The 14,220-nt window shown below is 45.2% G+C and overlaps 1 protein-coding gene across 1 annotated transcript in view; it reads left to right on the top strand.

Annotated features, from left to right (window-relative positions):
- LOC119930529 (minichromosome maintenance complex component 3 associated protein) overlaps positions 1 to 13,938 on the top strand; it is a 61,591-nt gene extending 47,653 nt beyond the window's left edge. Inside the window, exons 22-29 of the mRNA XM_038748958.1 lie at positions 1,119 to 1,377; positions 1,676 to 1,773; positions 5,166 to 5,556; positions 7,298 to 7,555; positions 10,901 to 11,030; positions 12,217 to 12,423; positions 13,046 to 13,193; positions 13,617 to 13,938. Coding sequence (XP_038604886.1) covers positions 1,119 to 1,377; positions 1,676 to 1,773; positions 5,166 to 5,556; positions 7,298 to 7,555; positions 10,901 to 11,030; positions 12,217 to 12,423; positions 13,046 to 13,193; positions 13,617 to 13,778 — 1,653 coding nt within the window. The 3' untranslated portion in view covers positions 13,779 to 13,938. The remainder of the gene's footprint in view (positions 1 to 1,118; positions 1,378 to 1,675; positions 1,774 to 5,165; positions 5,557 to 7,297; positions 7,556 to 10,900; positions 11,031 to 12,216; positions 12,424 to 13,045; positions 13,194 to 13,616) is intronic.
- The last annotated feature ends 282 nt before the right edge of the window (positions 13,939 to 14,220 follow it).

Raw genomic sequence — 14,220 nt, 5'->3', positions numbered from 1 at the left:
GTTAGACTGTGAGCCCACTGTTGGGTAGGGACTGTCTCTATATGTTGCCAGTTTGTACTTCCCAAGCGCTTAGTACAGTGCTCTGCACATAGTAAGCGCTCAATAAATGCGATTGATGATGATGATGATGAAAGCGGGCTGCGGCTGTGAACTCTGGCATTTTTGAACATTACCCTGCCCAGGGCCTCGGTGCCTAATAAAGGCCTTCTGATTATGATGATGGGTTTCCCACCATCTTGAGGTCAGGGATTGTGTCTCTTAACTCTGTTGTAGTCTCCTAAACACTTTGTACAATGTTCCACACAGAATAAGCACTCAATAAATACTATTGATAGGTTGACCTTGGGACAGTCAACAGCATAATACATAGTATCTTGTAGGCTTTCTGGACCAGTGATATTTCTACTAGGGGCATCTTTAAATTGAATTAGTCAGTCAGTGGCATTTATTGAGCACTTACTACACGCTCCCTTCAAAGCCTTACTGAAGGCACGCCTCCTCCAAGAAGCCTTCCCTGACTAAGCCCTCTTCTCCTCTTCTCCCACTCCTTTCGTTCATCCTCTCTCCCAGTCCCACAGCACTTGAGTATATATCCGTAATTTCTTTCTTTATATTAATGTCTGTCTCCCTCTTTAGACTGTGAGCTCGTTGTGGGCAGAGAATGTCTGTTCATTGTTCTGTTGTACCCTCCGAAGCGCTTAGTACAGTGCTTTGCAGACCGTAAGCGCTCAATAAATGCAATTGAGTGAATGAATGCGGAACACTGTACTAAGTACTTTTTTTAAAATGGCATTTGGTAAGCGCTTACTATGTGCAAAGCACTGTTCTAAGCGCTGAGGAGGTTACAGGGTGATCAGATTGTCCCACGGCGGGGGGGCTGACAGTCTTAATCCCCATTTCACAGATGAGGCAGCTGAGGCACAGAGAAGTGAAGTGACTTGCCCAAAGTCACGCAGCTGACATTCGGGAGAGTACAGCGCAACTGAGTCGGTAGATACGTTCCTTGCCCACAGCGAGCTTAAATTCCGCATGAATGGGTGTGCGTTCCCAAATTCATCCGGCTTTAATGCCCATTTTGGTAGGATCACTAGCTCCTCAGTCCTTTATTGTTCACACAGGTTGCTCAGGGTACCCTCAGCGACTCCGCGCTTGATGCAACAGAAACACAGAAGGATCTTCTGGGAACTAGCGGTCTCATTCTCTTGCTGCCAACAAGAATCAAAAGCGAAGACTTCACCGAAGAGGACGTCTATTGGCTTTCTGCTCTGCTGCAACTGAAGCAGCTCCTTCAGGCTAAGCCTTTCCAGCCCATGGTTCCTCTGGTGGTTCTTGTTCCCAGTCAAGGAGAAGACACCAGTGAGCAAGAAGTAGAAGAAGGTACTTTATTTCAAGGGTTCCTAATAAGTAGGGCTAGTTTTACAAACTGGTGATTTTACAGTAAGTGAATTTGGAAGGAAGGAGAAAGATTCTGAAAGATCCGACAGTGGGGACCATCTGGGGAAAACAACATCTGGAGTTTGTGATTTACAGTATTTTTTGTTGCTAGAGGTAACAGTTTGACTAAAGGAAGGTGAAAACAGAAAATTTTATCTGTGCTCCAATAGGAATAAGTGTAGATTTATTACTTTTCTGAACCACGGTTTGCTGTAAAATCATCTTTATGTTTGTTTTGAAGGGCTGATGCTGCAGGACTTGATTTCAGCGAAACTTATTTCCGACTATATTATTGTGGAGATTCCGGATTCTGTCAACGATTTACAGGGCACTAACAGGGTAAGATTTCAGAATTTCTTTCATGCTTTGTTAGCTCATACTTGGACCTGCATGTAATCTGCAGTCTGTTTGCATTTTATCCTTTGTAAAGAAAAGTGTTGCCTGCTGACAACGTCTGTAAGAGTTCTTGTTCTAAGTTGCATAATTTTGTTTTTGTTAGAAGTATTTTGTTAAGCGCCTACTGTGTGCCAGGCATTGTTCCGTAGGTTCTGGGATAGATACAAGCTAATCAGGTTCGCCAACCCAGGTCCTACATGGGGCTCCCAGTCTTAACCCCCATTTTCCAGATGAGGTAACTGAGGCATAGAGAAGTGAAGAGACTTCCCCGGGGTCACACAGCAAACAAGTGGCAGAGCCAGGTTTAGAATCCAGGTTCTTTGGTCTTCCAGGCCTGTGCTGTATCCACTAGGCCACGGTGTTTCGCATTTATAGAAGTTATAGGAGTTCTGTTATATGAGTTCTGTGTTTAAGGGGTACAGATCTGAGTGCGGGGGTGATGCAGAGGGGAGGGCGCATAGGGGAAATGAGGACTTGGGGAAGGCCTCTTGGAGGAGAGGTGATTTTAGGAGGGCTTTGAAGGCGGGGAGGGTGGTGGTCTGTTGGCTATATAGGGGGAAGGAGTCCAGACCACAGGGAGGACGTGGGTGAGATGTCGGCCGTGGGGTGTTGAGATCGAGGTACAGTGAGCAGGTTGGTGCTAGAGCAGCAGGTTGTGCATGCGGGCGAGGCACTGGTTTAGCCCTCTCTGCCCCACCTCCTGGGTTTGGAGAGAAGCAGCGTGGCTCAGTGGAAAGAGCCCGGGCTTTGGAGTCAGAGGTCATGGGTTCTAATCCCGGCTCCGACAACTGTCAGCTGTGTGACTCTGGGCAAGTCACTTCGATTCTCTGGGCCTCGGTGACCTCATCTGTAAAATGAGGATTAAGACTGTGAGCCCCCCGTGGGACAACCTGATCACCTTGTAACCTCCCCAGCGCTTAGAACAGTGCTTTGCATGTAGTAAGCGCTTAATAAATGCCATTATTATTATTATTATTGTAAGGGTATGTTAAAAGAGAAGACCTTCCCCAAGACTGTTTTAGCCATTAGGTAGATGGGACAGTTGTCCTGGACTTTGCATTCATTCCCCCCGTCCTCTTCACCCCACTCGACCCTCATGCTTATGTTTAGAGAAGCAGCATGGCGTAGTGGATAGACCACGAGCGTGGGAGTCAGAAGGTCATGGGTTCTAATCCCGGCCCTGCCACTTGTCTGCCGTGTGACCTTGGGCAAGTCACTTCACTTCTCTGGGCCTCAGTTACCTCATCTGGACAGTGGGGATCGAACCTGTGAGCCCCATGTGGGACGGGGACTTTGTCCAATCTGATTTGTTCGTGTCCACCCCAGCCCTCAGTACAGTGCCTGGCGCATAGTAAGTGCTTAATGAATGTTGTTGTTGTTGTTGTTGTTGTTGTTGTTGTTTTCAGGGCCTGGGAAGGGAGTGCCCATGTGGAGTCCGGTTGTACACTTTCTGGGTACCCGCCGTGACTGCGAGGAGGGTGGGAAAGGGCAAAGTATCTGAAATTCAATAAGCACAGATGCAAACAGGACACTCGGATATAAAGAAGAAAAATCCAAACCAAGACAGGATTGGGATAGGACGGTTAAGAACAAGGATAGCAAAAGAAGATTTCAGAAAAAGAATATACGTTTGCAGTGTAATTGGACTTTTTATAAATGTTATAAATATGCATATTATGTTATATATATATGTTATATATATATATATATATATATATATATGTGTGTGTGTTATATATGTTATAAATGTGCAGTTTACCCAACCTCACCGTGTGTCCAACAGTTGCAACGCTGTCATGGTGGTTTAGTTATTCACCTGGCCAGAGGCAGATGGTTGGAGCAGGTCACCTCCCAAGATCCCTTTTACCTCTGGAGTTCTGTGATTCTCCTCTCTTTCAAAGGGATGCTTTTGGAGTTACCATAATTCTTCATCCTTTTAATCTGTCCTTTTAATCTGTTCTTTATCCTTTTAATCTGTCCTTTTAATCTGTTCCTGACCCTCTCCTCCCCAGTCCGTGCTTCCCTCTGTTGCCCAGATCACTTTTCTGGAAATACCATTCAGCCCACATCTTCCCATTCCACTAAACTGTCAGCTCGTCGTGGTCAGGGAATAGGTCTGCTAACTCTGTCGTATTGTACTCTCCCGAGCGCTTAGTACAGTACTTTTCACACAGTAAGCCCCCTTTATATACCACTGATGATGATTCCTCAGAAACCTCCAATAGTTGCCCGTCAGCCTCCGCATCTTACAGAGTCCTTACCGTCGGTTTTAAGGCCCTCAATCCCCTCTCTCCTAGCTCACTTCAGTGATCTACGACATGCGCTCTGCTCCTCTAACACCAGCTTCCTTTCTGTAAGAAGCAGCGTGGCTCAGGCGCTTGGGAGTCAGAGGTCGTGGGTTCAAATCCCGCCGCTGCCACTTGTCAGCTGTGTTACCTTGGGCAAGTCACTTAACTTCCCTGTGCCTCAGTTCCCTCATCTGTAAAATGGGGATTAAAACTGTGAGCCCCACGTGGGACAGCCTGATCACCTTGTATCCTCCCCAGCGCCTAGAACAGTGCTTTGCACATAGTAAGCGCTCAACAAATACCAAAATTATTATTATTGTTATTACCTTGGTCGCGTCTGTCCCACCACTTCCCCTTGCCCAAGTTCTCCCACCCACCCCTTCGTATCCAGTAGTCCGCCACTCTCTCCATAATAATAATAATAATAATAATGATGGCATTTGTTAAGCGCTTACTATGTGCAGAGCACTGTTCTAAGCAGTGGGGGGGATACAAGGTGATGAAGTTGTCCCACGTGGGGCACACAGTCTTAATCCCCATTTTACAGATGAGGGAACCGAGGCTCAGAGAAGTTAAGCGACTTGCCCAGGGTCACACAGCGGACACGTGGCAGAGTCGGGCCTCGAACCCATGACCTCTGACTCCAAAGCCCGTGCTCTTTCCAATGAGCCACGCTGCTTCTCTCCATCTTCAAAACCCTCCTAAAATCATATCTCTAAGAGGCCATGCCAGACTATGTCCTTTATTTTCCCCTATCCACCCTCCCCTCTGCGTCCACCATGCACTCGGGTTGTGTGCCCCTTACTTTGATACCCCAGCCCCCCAATACTTAATAAGTATTCTTATGTTCTACTACTTTCCCTATCCATAATTTTTTTTTTAAACGTCGGTCTCCCCCCGTAGGCTGTAACCTCCTGTAGGCAGGGATCCCATCTACCAACTCCGGTGTATCGTGTGTTCCCAAGTACAGAGTTTTGCACCCAGTAAGCGCTCAAGAACTACCGTCGCGTGCCAAACCTGACCGACTTCTGGATGTTTTCCGTTAAGGTTTCTGCCTCAGTGCAATGGCTGGTAGCTCACTGCCCCGGTTCCCTCGAGCTCTGCTGCCAGACCCTCCTCCAGTTCATCGAAGACGGCGTCAGCTGTGAGTTCAGCGATCGGTTTTTCCACGACAGGAAAGAGAGGCGCCTGGCGGGCCTGCCCTCTCAGGAGCCCAGCGCCATCATTGACCTGTACAACAGCGTGCTACAGTTTTTGGCGGCCGCGGCCTCCTCGGAACAGCTGTGCGATCTGTCCTGGCCCGTGACCGAGTTTGCCGAACCCGGGGGCAGTAAGCTTCTTCCTCACCTCCAGTGGAACACGCCGGACCACCTGGCATGGCTGAAGAAAGCCGTCCTGTCCTTCCAGATCCCTCAGATGGATCTCCCTCCCCTGGGTGGTAAGTCGTCCAAATGGAGGAGCATCACGGCCGCAAACTCGGGAACGCTTCGAACAGTGCTCTGCACACAGTAAGCGCTTTTAGATGGTGAGCCCACTGTTGGGTAGGGACTGTCTCTATATGTTGCCAACTTGTACTTCCCAAGCACCTAGTACAGTGCTCTGCACACAGTAAGCGCTCAATAAATATGATTGATGATGATGATAAATGCCATTAAAAAAAAACAAACTAATGACTTGTCGGTATTTGTAGCTTTCCTTGCCCTTCCTTTTCCCTCTCCCGAATAGTGAGCTTCCGTTCGGAGGAGGCCCAAGTAAGATTGGGGTTGTCCGAGGGGAGACGGTGACAGGTGTTTGTCCTGACCGTAGTTTACTCCTTCCTCTGCTTTTTTTTTATTTCCGTGCTTTTATAGACCCTCAATACCATCACCAAATTTATATAACTCTTTTGTTCTTTGAGAGAAAAGTGTAGCTCCCTCCGCTTGGAATTTTCATCAGGTGTATAATCATCAATCGTATTTATGTATGTATTATGTATGTATTATGTATGTATGTATTATGTATGTATGTATTATGAAAAGGTGTATCTTTTCAAATGTGATCCGTCTTCGAGGAGGGGCTTCCAGTTTACATAACCGCTGATGGAAGGGGATAAATAATAATAATAATAACGATGGTGTTTGTTAAGCACTTACTCTGTGCCAAGCGTCGTTCTAAGCGCTGGAGTAGATACAGGGTAATCAGGGTTGTCCTACGTGGGGCTCAAAGTCTTAATCTCCATTTTACAGATGAGGGAACCGAGGCCCAGAGAAGTTAAGTGACTTGCCCAAGATCAATCAATCAATCAATCGTATTTATTGAGCGCTTACTGTGTGCAGAGCACTGTACTAAGTTGGCAACATATACAGTCCCTACCCAACAGTGGGCTCACAGTCTAGAAGGGGGAGACAGAGAACAAAACCAAACATACTAACAAAATAAAATAAATAGGATAGGTACAAGTAAAATAAATAAATAGAGTAATAAATAACAGACGAGTGGTGGAGCTGGGATTAGAACCCACGACCTCTGGCTCCCAAGCCCGGGCTCTTTCCACTAAACCACACTGCTTTCTTCAGGATGTTTCAATGCTAAATGATCGTGGATCATCATCATCATCATCATCATCATCAATCATATTTATTGAGCGCTTACTATGTGCAGAGCACTGTACTAAGCGCTTGGGAAGTACAAATTGGCAACATACAGAGACAGTCCCTACCCAACAGTGGGCTCACAGTCTAAAAGGGGGAGACAGAGAACAAAACCAAACATACTAACAAAACAAAATAAATAGAACAGATGTGTACAAGTAAAATAAATAAATAGAGTAATAAATATGTACAAACATATATACATATATACAGGTGCTGTGGGGAAGGGAAGGAGGTAAGATGTGGGGGTGGGAGAGGAAGGTGGATAGGTTACCTTTGTGTACCCCTGGCATTCAACAAACGTTGCTTAATAATCCCTTCCACCATTTCCCCATCAGTCTTAATACTTTCCATTTCTCGAAGGAACACAAATATAATTGAATTTAAAATCCTGAATTCTCTAAAGGAGGCCCTCTCAGCGGGCTCCCTCCTCCATTCTCTCTCTCAGCGCTTTTCGTCTTTGGGGCGGAAGAGCGAAAACTGACATTTAAACTAGAGGGGGTTTTCTAGGTGCCTTGCTTTGAACCGACACCACCGTATGTCTTTCAGCTCCGTGGCGCCCTGTTTGTTCCATGATTTTCCAGTACGTCTCCCAGATCCCGAGCTGCCGCCAGACCCAACCGATACTGCAGTCGCAGGTGGAGAATCTGCTGAGCCGGACCTACTCCAAGTGGAAGAGTAAGGCCTCGGCCTCCTCCAGAGAGTCCGGCCCTCCAGTTGAGGAGATCCCTTGGGATGATATCCTTGCTCTGTGTATTAACCACAAACTGAGGGACTGGAAATCCCCCAAGACGGCTGTTACGTCAGGTATTCCAGAAACTATTCTCTCGAGTGAAGTTTTGTTTTTTTTTTAATGGTATTTGTTAAGCGCTTACGATGTGCCGGGCCTTGTACTAAGCGCTGGGATAGATGCAAGCTAATCAGTTTGGACACATCCACGTCTTAATCCCTGTTCAACGGTTGAGGGAACCGAGGCCCAGAAGAATTAAGTGACTTGCCCGAGGTCACACAGCAGACAAGTGGCAGAGGCCGGATTAGAACCTGGGTCCTCCGACTCCCTGGAGCTTGCTCTTTCCATGAGGCCATGCTACTTCTTGAATTTAGTTGGTTTTTTTTTTGTTACTGAGCTGAAGTCTTCCCGAGTAGGTCAACTGTCCATCGAATTTATCGTGGCAGGCAGATTATGGTCCTCAATGAGATGCGTTAGAATATTAACAAATTCTTTATTAATATGTATACCTCAGTAGCCACAAGCTTTTATTAAATTGGTTTAGCTGGGGCATGAACTTCTAGAGAAGCAGCGTGGCTCAGTGGGAAGAGCCCGGGCTTTGGAGTCAGAGGTCATGGGTTCAAATCCCGGCTCCGCCAACTGTCAGCTGTGTGACTTTGGGCAAGTCACTTCACTTCTCTGGGCCTCAGTTACTTTATTGTTAATATGTATACCTCAGTAGCCACAAGCTTTTATTAAATTGGTTTAGCTGGGGCACGAACTTCTAGAGAAGCAGCGTGGCTCAGTGGGAGGAGCCCGGGCTTGGGAGTCAGAGGTCATGGGTTCAAATCCCGGCTCCACCAACTGTCAGCTGTGTGACTTTGGGCAAGTCACTTCACTTCTCTGGACCTCAGTTACCTCATCTGTAAAATGGGGATTAAAACTGTGAGCCCCCTGTGGGACAACCTGATCACCTTGTAACCCCCCCGGCGCTTAGAACAGTGCTTTGCACGTAGCAAGCACTTAACAAACACTATTATTATTATTATTATTATTATTATTATTATTATTACAAAAGAGCCATATCATATTTGCATTCTGGGCTGTCAGGGGAGGGGGAAAGAATTTACCAGCCCTCTAGACCGTAAGCTCGTTGTGGACAGGGAACACGTCTACCGGCTCTTACATTGAACTCTCCAAAGCGCTGCGTACAGTGCTGTGCACACAGTAAGTGCTCAGATATGACTGATTGATTGATCAGTCAGGCTCTTTACTGGCTTCCTGACTAAGAGTTGGTCACAGGTAATTGGGCAAGCCAGCGATCTAATAAGTGACATCTGTGGCTTCTCCCTGATTTCTCAATCAATCAATCAATCGTATTTATTGAGCACTTACTGTGTGCAGAGCACTGTACTAAGCGCTTGGGAAGTACAAGTCGGCAACACATAGAGACAATCCCTACCCAACATCGGGCTCACAGTCTAGAAGACTAGACCCATTCATTCATTCGATTGTCGGATTTATTGAGCGCTTACTGTGTGAAGAGCACCGTACTAAGCTGCTTGGGAACAATAACGTTGGTATTTGTTAAGCACTTACCATGTGCCAAGCACTGTACTAAGCGCTGGGGTAGGTACACGATAATCAGGCTGTCCCATGTGGGGCTCACAGTCTTAATCCCCAGTTTACAGGTGAGGTAACTGAGGCCCAGAGAAGTGAAGTGACTTGCCCAGAGTCACACAGCTGTCAAGTGGCAGAGCCGGGATTAGAACTCACGACCTCTGACTCCCAAGCCTGGGCCCTTGCCACTGAGCCACGTGTGAAAATAAATAGACACGTACCCTGCCCACAATGAGCTGACAGTCTAGAGGACGTGAGAATAAAAGCAGTCAGGTGGGAAAACCTCTATTTGATACGTGGTAGCTGGTCCAGAGTCAGGACTGACGCTCTCGGGAATTAAGCCAGATTGCCGAGTCGAATTGTACCCTAAACTCGAGGGCCCGATCTCAACCTCCAGGTTGGCCCCAAGTCCAAACTTTAGCTTCCCGGCGTCCTCTGGACCAGGGATGACCAGAGCTATGTCACGTCCTGGAGCTGTGCCAGATTGAAGTGGATCCCCCCAATCCTGACCAGGCACAGTGCTCTGCACACAGTAAGCATCATAATAATAATAATAATAATAATAATAATGGCATTTATTAAGCGCTTACTATGTGCAAAGCACTGTTCTAAGCGCTGGGGAAGCTATAAGGTGATCAGGTTGTCCCACGGGGGGCTCACAGTCTTAATCCCCATTTTACAGATGAGGTAACTGAGGCCCAGAGAAGTTAAGTGACTTGCCCAAAGTCACACAGCTGACAATTGGCGGAGCCGGGATTTGAACCCATGATCCCTGACTCCAAAGCCCGGGCTCTTTCCACTGAGCCACGCTGCTTCTCTAATCATCATCATCAATCGTATTTATTGAGCGCTTACTGTGTGCAGAGCACTGGACTAAGCGCTTGGGAAGTACAAGTTGGTAGCATATAGAGACAGTCCCTACCCAGCAGTGGGCTCACAGTCTAAAAGGGGGAGACAGAGAACAAAACCAAACATACTAACAAAATAAAATAAATAGAATAGATATGTACAAGTAAAATAAATAAATAGAGCAATGAATATTATTAATAAATATTAATATTAATATATGTACAATATAAATATATTATATAATATAAATATTAATATATTAATCATCATCATCCTCAATCGTATTTATTGAGCGCTTACTGTGTGCAGAGCACTGTACTAAGCGCTTGGGAAGTACAAGTTGGTAACATATAAAGACGGTCCCTACCCAGCAGTGGGCTCACAGTCTAAAAGGGGGAGACAGAGAACAAAACCAAACATACTAACAAAATAAAATAAGGAGAATAGATATGTACAAGCAAAATAAATAAATAGAGTAATAAATATTATTAATAAATATCAATATGAATAATATATAATATAAGCATATTATAAAATATAAACATTAGTATTGATATATAATATAAAATATTATATAATATAGATATTAATATATTAATAAATATGCTCGGGAGACCGGTAATGCTGTGGGCTGTTCTGCCCCTCAAAAGGACCCCTTTTTCTCTTCCCTCACCTCCCCGCGCGTCGCCTCCTGCCCCGCTCAGACCTACTTGTAAGCGCTCAATAAATACGAATGATGAAGATGGACTAAACCTGGACCAGTCCAAATGGCCCTGGATCAGCGCAGCGATAGGATGGGAATGTGCACCCATTTCATCTACTTCACTTGGGGCTTCCAAGTACCGGCCCCATTTGGTGGGCTCCGTCGACTGGAGTTTTCAAAGGACGGTTAAATAACCACTTACACTGCGTGCTATATTTTCATTTAAACCGCTGGCTTTGATCTCAAAGTTTGTTTCAATCTCCCTCTGTAGAGGCCGTGAGCGAAGATGGTCAGGTTTGTGTGTATTTTTTTAAAGAGCATTTAAAAAAATACGAACTCCCTTTGTCCTGGGAACAAGCTAGGCTGCAAACCCAGAAGGAGATTCAGCGGAGCCAAGGAAGGTAAGTCGTGTTTGGGCTTTGTTTGTTTTTTTTTTTGGAATTGGTTATGAAGAAGAGAGAGTAATGAACGTAAACCTATAAAGGCTAGACAGACGCTTTATATCACTGAATCAGTGTCCAGGTTTGTTGCTCCTTTTCATTATATTCCCGGTTAGGCTTGTCAGGTTTCTCTTGAGCAAATTTCACTGGCAGCTTGAATAATTCATTCATTCAGTCGTACTTATTGAGCACTTACTGTGTGCAGAGCACTCTACTAAGCGCTTGGAAAGTCCAGTTCGGCAACATATAAAGACAATCCCTACCCAACAACGGGTTCACAGTCTAGAAGGGGGGAGACAGACAACAAAACAAAATAAGTAGACGTGTAACTGCTATTGGACCTTCTCTTCTGCATCCATTTCAAGTGTTTTGACAGGCAGTAGGTGTTTCCTTAGAATGTTAATGTAAGAATTAGTTCAGCTTTTTCACTAGGGCTAGATAAATTACTTTTTGAAATTGCGGGTTGTTTTGGTGGAGGAGAATGGACACGCACACAGAAAATGGGGTCGGGGGGAAGGAAGGAGAACCGAAGGAATGAAACAACGTGGGAACTTGTCTACCAACTCTGTTACATTTTACTCTCCCAAACGCTTCAAACAGTGGTCTGCAAACAGTAAGCGCTCAATAAATGTGGTTGATTGATGTTATTAAGGTGATAAAGGTTACACAACCTTCTAGCATAACTATTGAATAAGCCGTGATGATATAGTCAGAGCTCAGTGTGTCCACCCCTCATCAGTGAAGAGTGATGTATTTATTACTGTATTTATTTATTTTACTTGTACATATCTATCCTATTCATTTTATTTTGTTAGTATGTTTGGTTTTGTTCTCTGTCTCCCCCTTTTAGACTGTGAGCCCACTGTTGGGTAGGGACTGTCTCTATATGCTGCCAATTTGTACTTCCCAAGCTCTTAGTACAGTGCTCTGCACATAGTAAGCGCTCAATAAATGCGATTGATGATGATGATGAAGAATACAAGATGGAGCAGGAGCCAGACTTTCATTCATCTTTCCCAGGAATCTTGTCTTCCCTGACTCCCCCGTCGTATGGCGATAAATACGATTACCATCGATTAGCACTGTGTAAACTTCAGTTTTCCATTTTTTACTCACCTTCTATATAAAAATAATGTTGTTCTTCCAGTTTGGGGGTAAAGTCTCCCGAGTGTTCTGCAAAGAGATGCCCTCCTTCACTGCTTCAGATTCCATTTAGCGTGATCAGGAAACCAGGAAATGGCAAGGAGGGACGAATCCCTAGTGCCGAGGAATTAATCCACACGGCCTCGGCTGAGGAGCTCCTCCCCGAACGTCTCACGAGCAGTATTCAGCTAGAAAAGGAAGAAAACAAAAGGTAAGTGGCCAAGGGGTCGTAAGGACCAGAATCCATTTTCCCTGGAAGGCCCGCTTCCCCATTCAAGAGAAAGAGAGACCGAGCACCCTGAGACAGAGAACTAGGGTTTGGGGGGGAGTGTTCTAATCGTCGAGACAGGCAAAATGCAAGACTCCATTAGATCTCCAGCTTTCTTTAAAAGGAAGTAAATAAAAAGCCACGTGATCCAAACTGAAGGAAAATCCCGTTCTGTCTGCCTAAGTCCTAGGGCTGGGGCTCGTTTCCATGGCCTGGGGAACGTGACCAGACCCAAAGACCCAGCGATTGCCAACTAGATTCTAGTTTTTCCCCCCGGAGAATTAATTTCCCGTTCAGGGGGGCAATCTGAGCCTGGTAAGAGCCCCCCAGGGTCTACTGTTAAAATCTTAATCGTCAACTAAGGTGAAGGTGTAATAGTAAAAAAAAAAATGGACTGCTTTCATTCTTTATCTGTGTAAGGTTGTAGGCGTGTCTCACCCCTCAGAGGAAAAAGAGACTTTTAGAATGGCTCCTTGACAGAATCGTAGGTGAGGAACAAAAGTCGGCAGTGTCACGCACTGTACCTCTTAGAATTGAGATCTGAAGGAAAATCTTAATATTTCAGATTTGAAGATATGCTGCATCAGTGGCTGGCTGAAGATTCCGTGCATTTGGCAGACTCTACATCTCTTCCTCTCTACCTTCCCGAAGCTCTAGTTTCTGTGCCTCAGTCTATCCAGCCGCCGGTAAAATCGCCTAGAACCAGCCCGCAGGTAAAACGGAATGAAATACTGGGTGTATAATTTGGGTGGCTGCATGTAACAAACAGGCTAATAGGATTGTTCTACCCCAGGATCAAGAAATTCTCACAGCTCTCCAGCATCACTAACTGAAATCAAATACTATTTTACGTTATAGTCACTGCGAATCGTCGTGTTATATTTGATTCTTATCGAGTCTGTTTATTGACTGCTTCTTTACTTGTCCTCTCCTCTTACTCTTTATTCCCCTTGGAGCCCTGCCCATTATTTTACGTGCCCTCAGGGTTACACTTTTCCTTTTAATCTTATACCGTAATCAGGGGAGTCCGGATGGCTCTTTTAGCGATACGAACTCCCCCAGATCAGCTTGTTAAAAAAAAAACAACAACCTAAAAAAAGCCTGTTTTCCATTTCTTTTTGCCTCTCTCTTACTAGAACACAAGAGCGGTGGAAGAAAAACAGACAGCAGCGCAGGACAGAGACCTGTCTTTGTCTGACAAACTAATGCACTTAGAAAGGTTGATTAAAAGTACCAAGGAAGAGGAAATTGCTTGTGAACGTCATCTTTCCACTCTGCTGGATATGGTAGATATATAGAAAGCCAGAAGATGAAAATTTTTTCCCTAGAAGGGGCTCTGTATAATCAGGTAATTGTCAATACCTCATCAGGTGCATATTCAAATTATGTTCACTCCGGGTGTTTTTACCAACAGCTGAAATTACATCGTAAATCATGGAAATAAATAGATTGACTACATGGAGTGTGCTTTGTGAATTACTGCTTTTTAGAATGGAAACCTAATCCTCTCTTGCTCAGGCGACTTCCCTTAAGTTATTCTTTTTCTTACCACCCTTTATGTTCGATGTTTTATTTTTGAGTATCAAAATGATAAAGGAACACCTTATGGTTGAAAGAAACTGTGGGCAGTGGACTGTAGATCACGCTAACCAAGGGTCTTGTTAGAATTTGCATTTGATTTGTATTCATTTGGATGTGGGTGATACTGACGAGCTATTTTCTATCCTCATTCAGACGGAA

Source organism: Tachyglossus aculeatus, chromosome 7 (assembly GCF_015852505.1).
Source record: "Tachyglossus aculeatus isolate mTacAcu1 chromosome 7, mTacAcu1.pri, whole genome shotgun sequence".
NCBI lineage: Eukaryota > Metazoa > Chordata > Mammalia > Monotremata > Tachyglossidae > Tachyglossus > Tachyglossus aculeatus.
The sequence above is the reverse complement of the archived record's forward strand: the minus strand, read 5'-3'. Positions and strand labels throughout refer to the sequence as shown.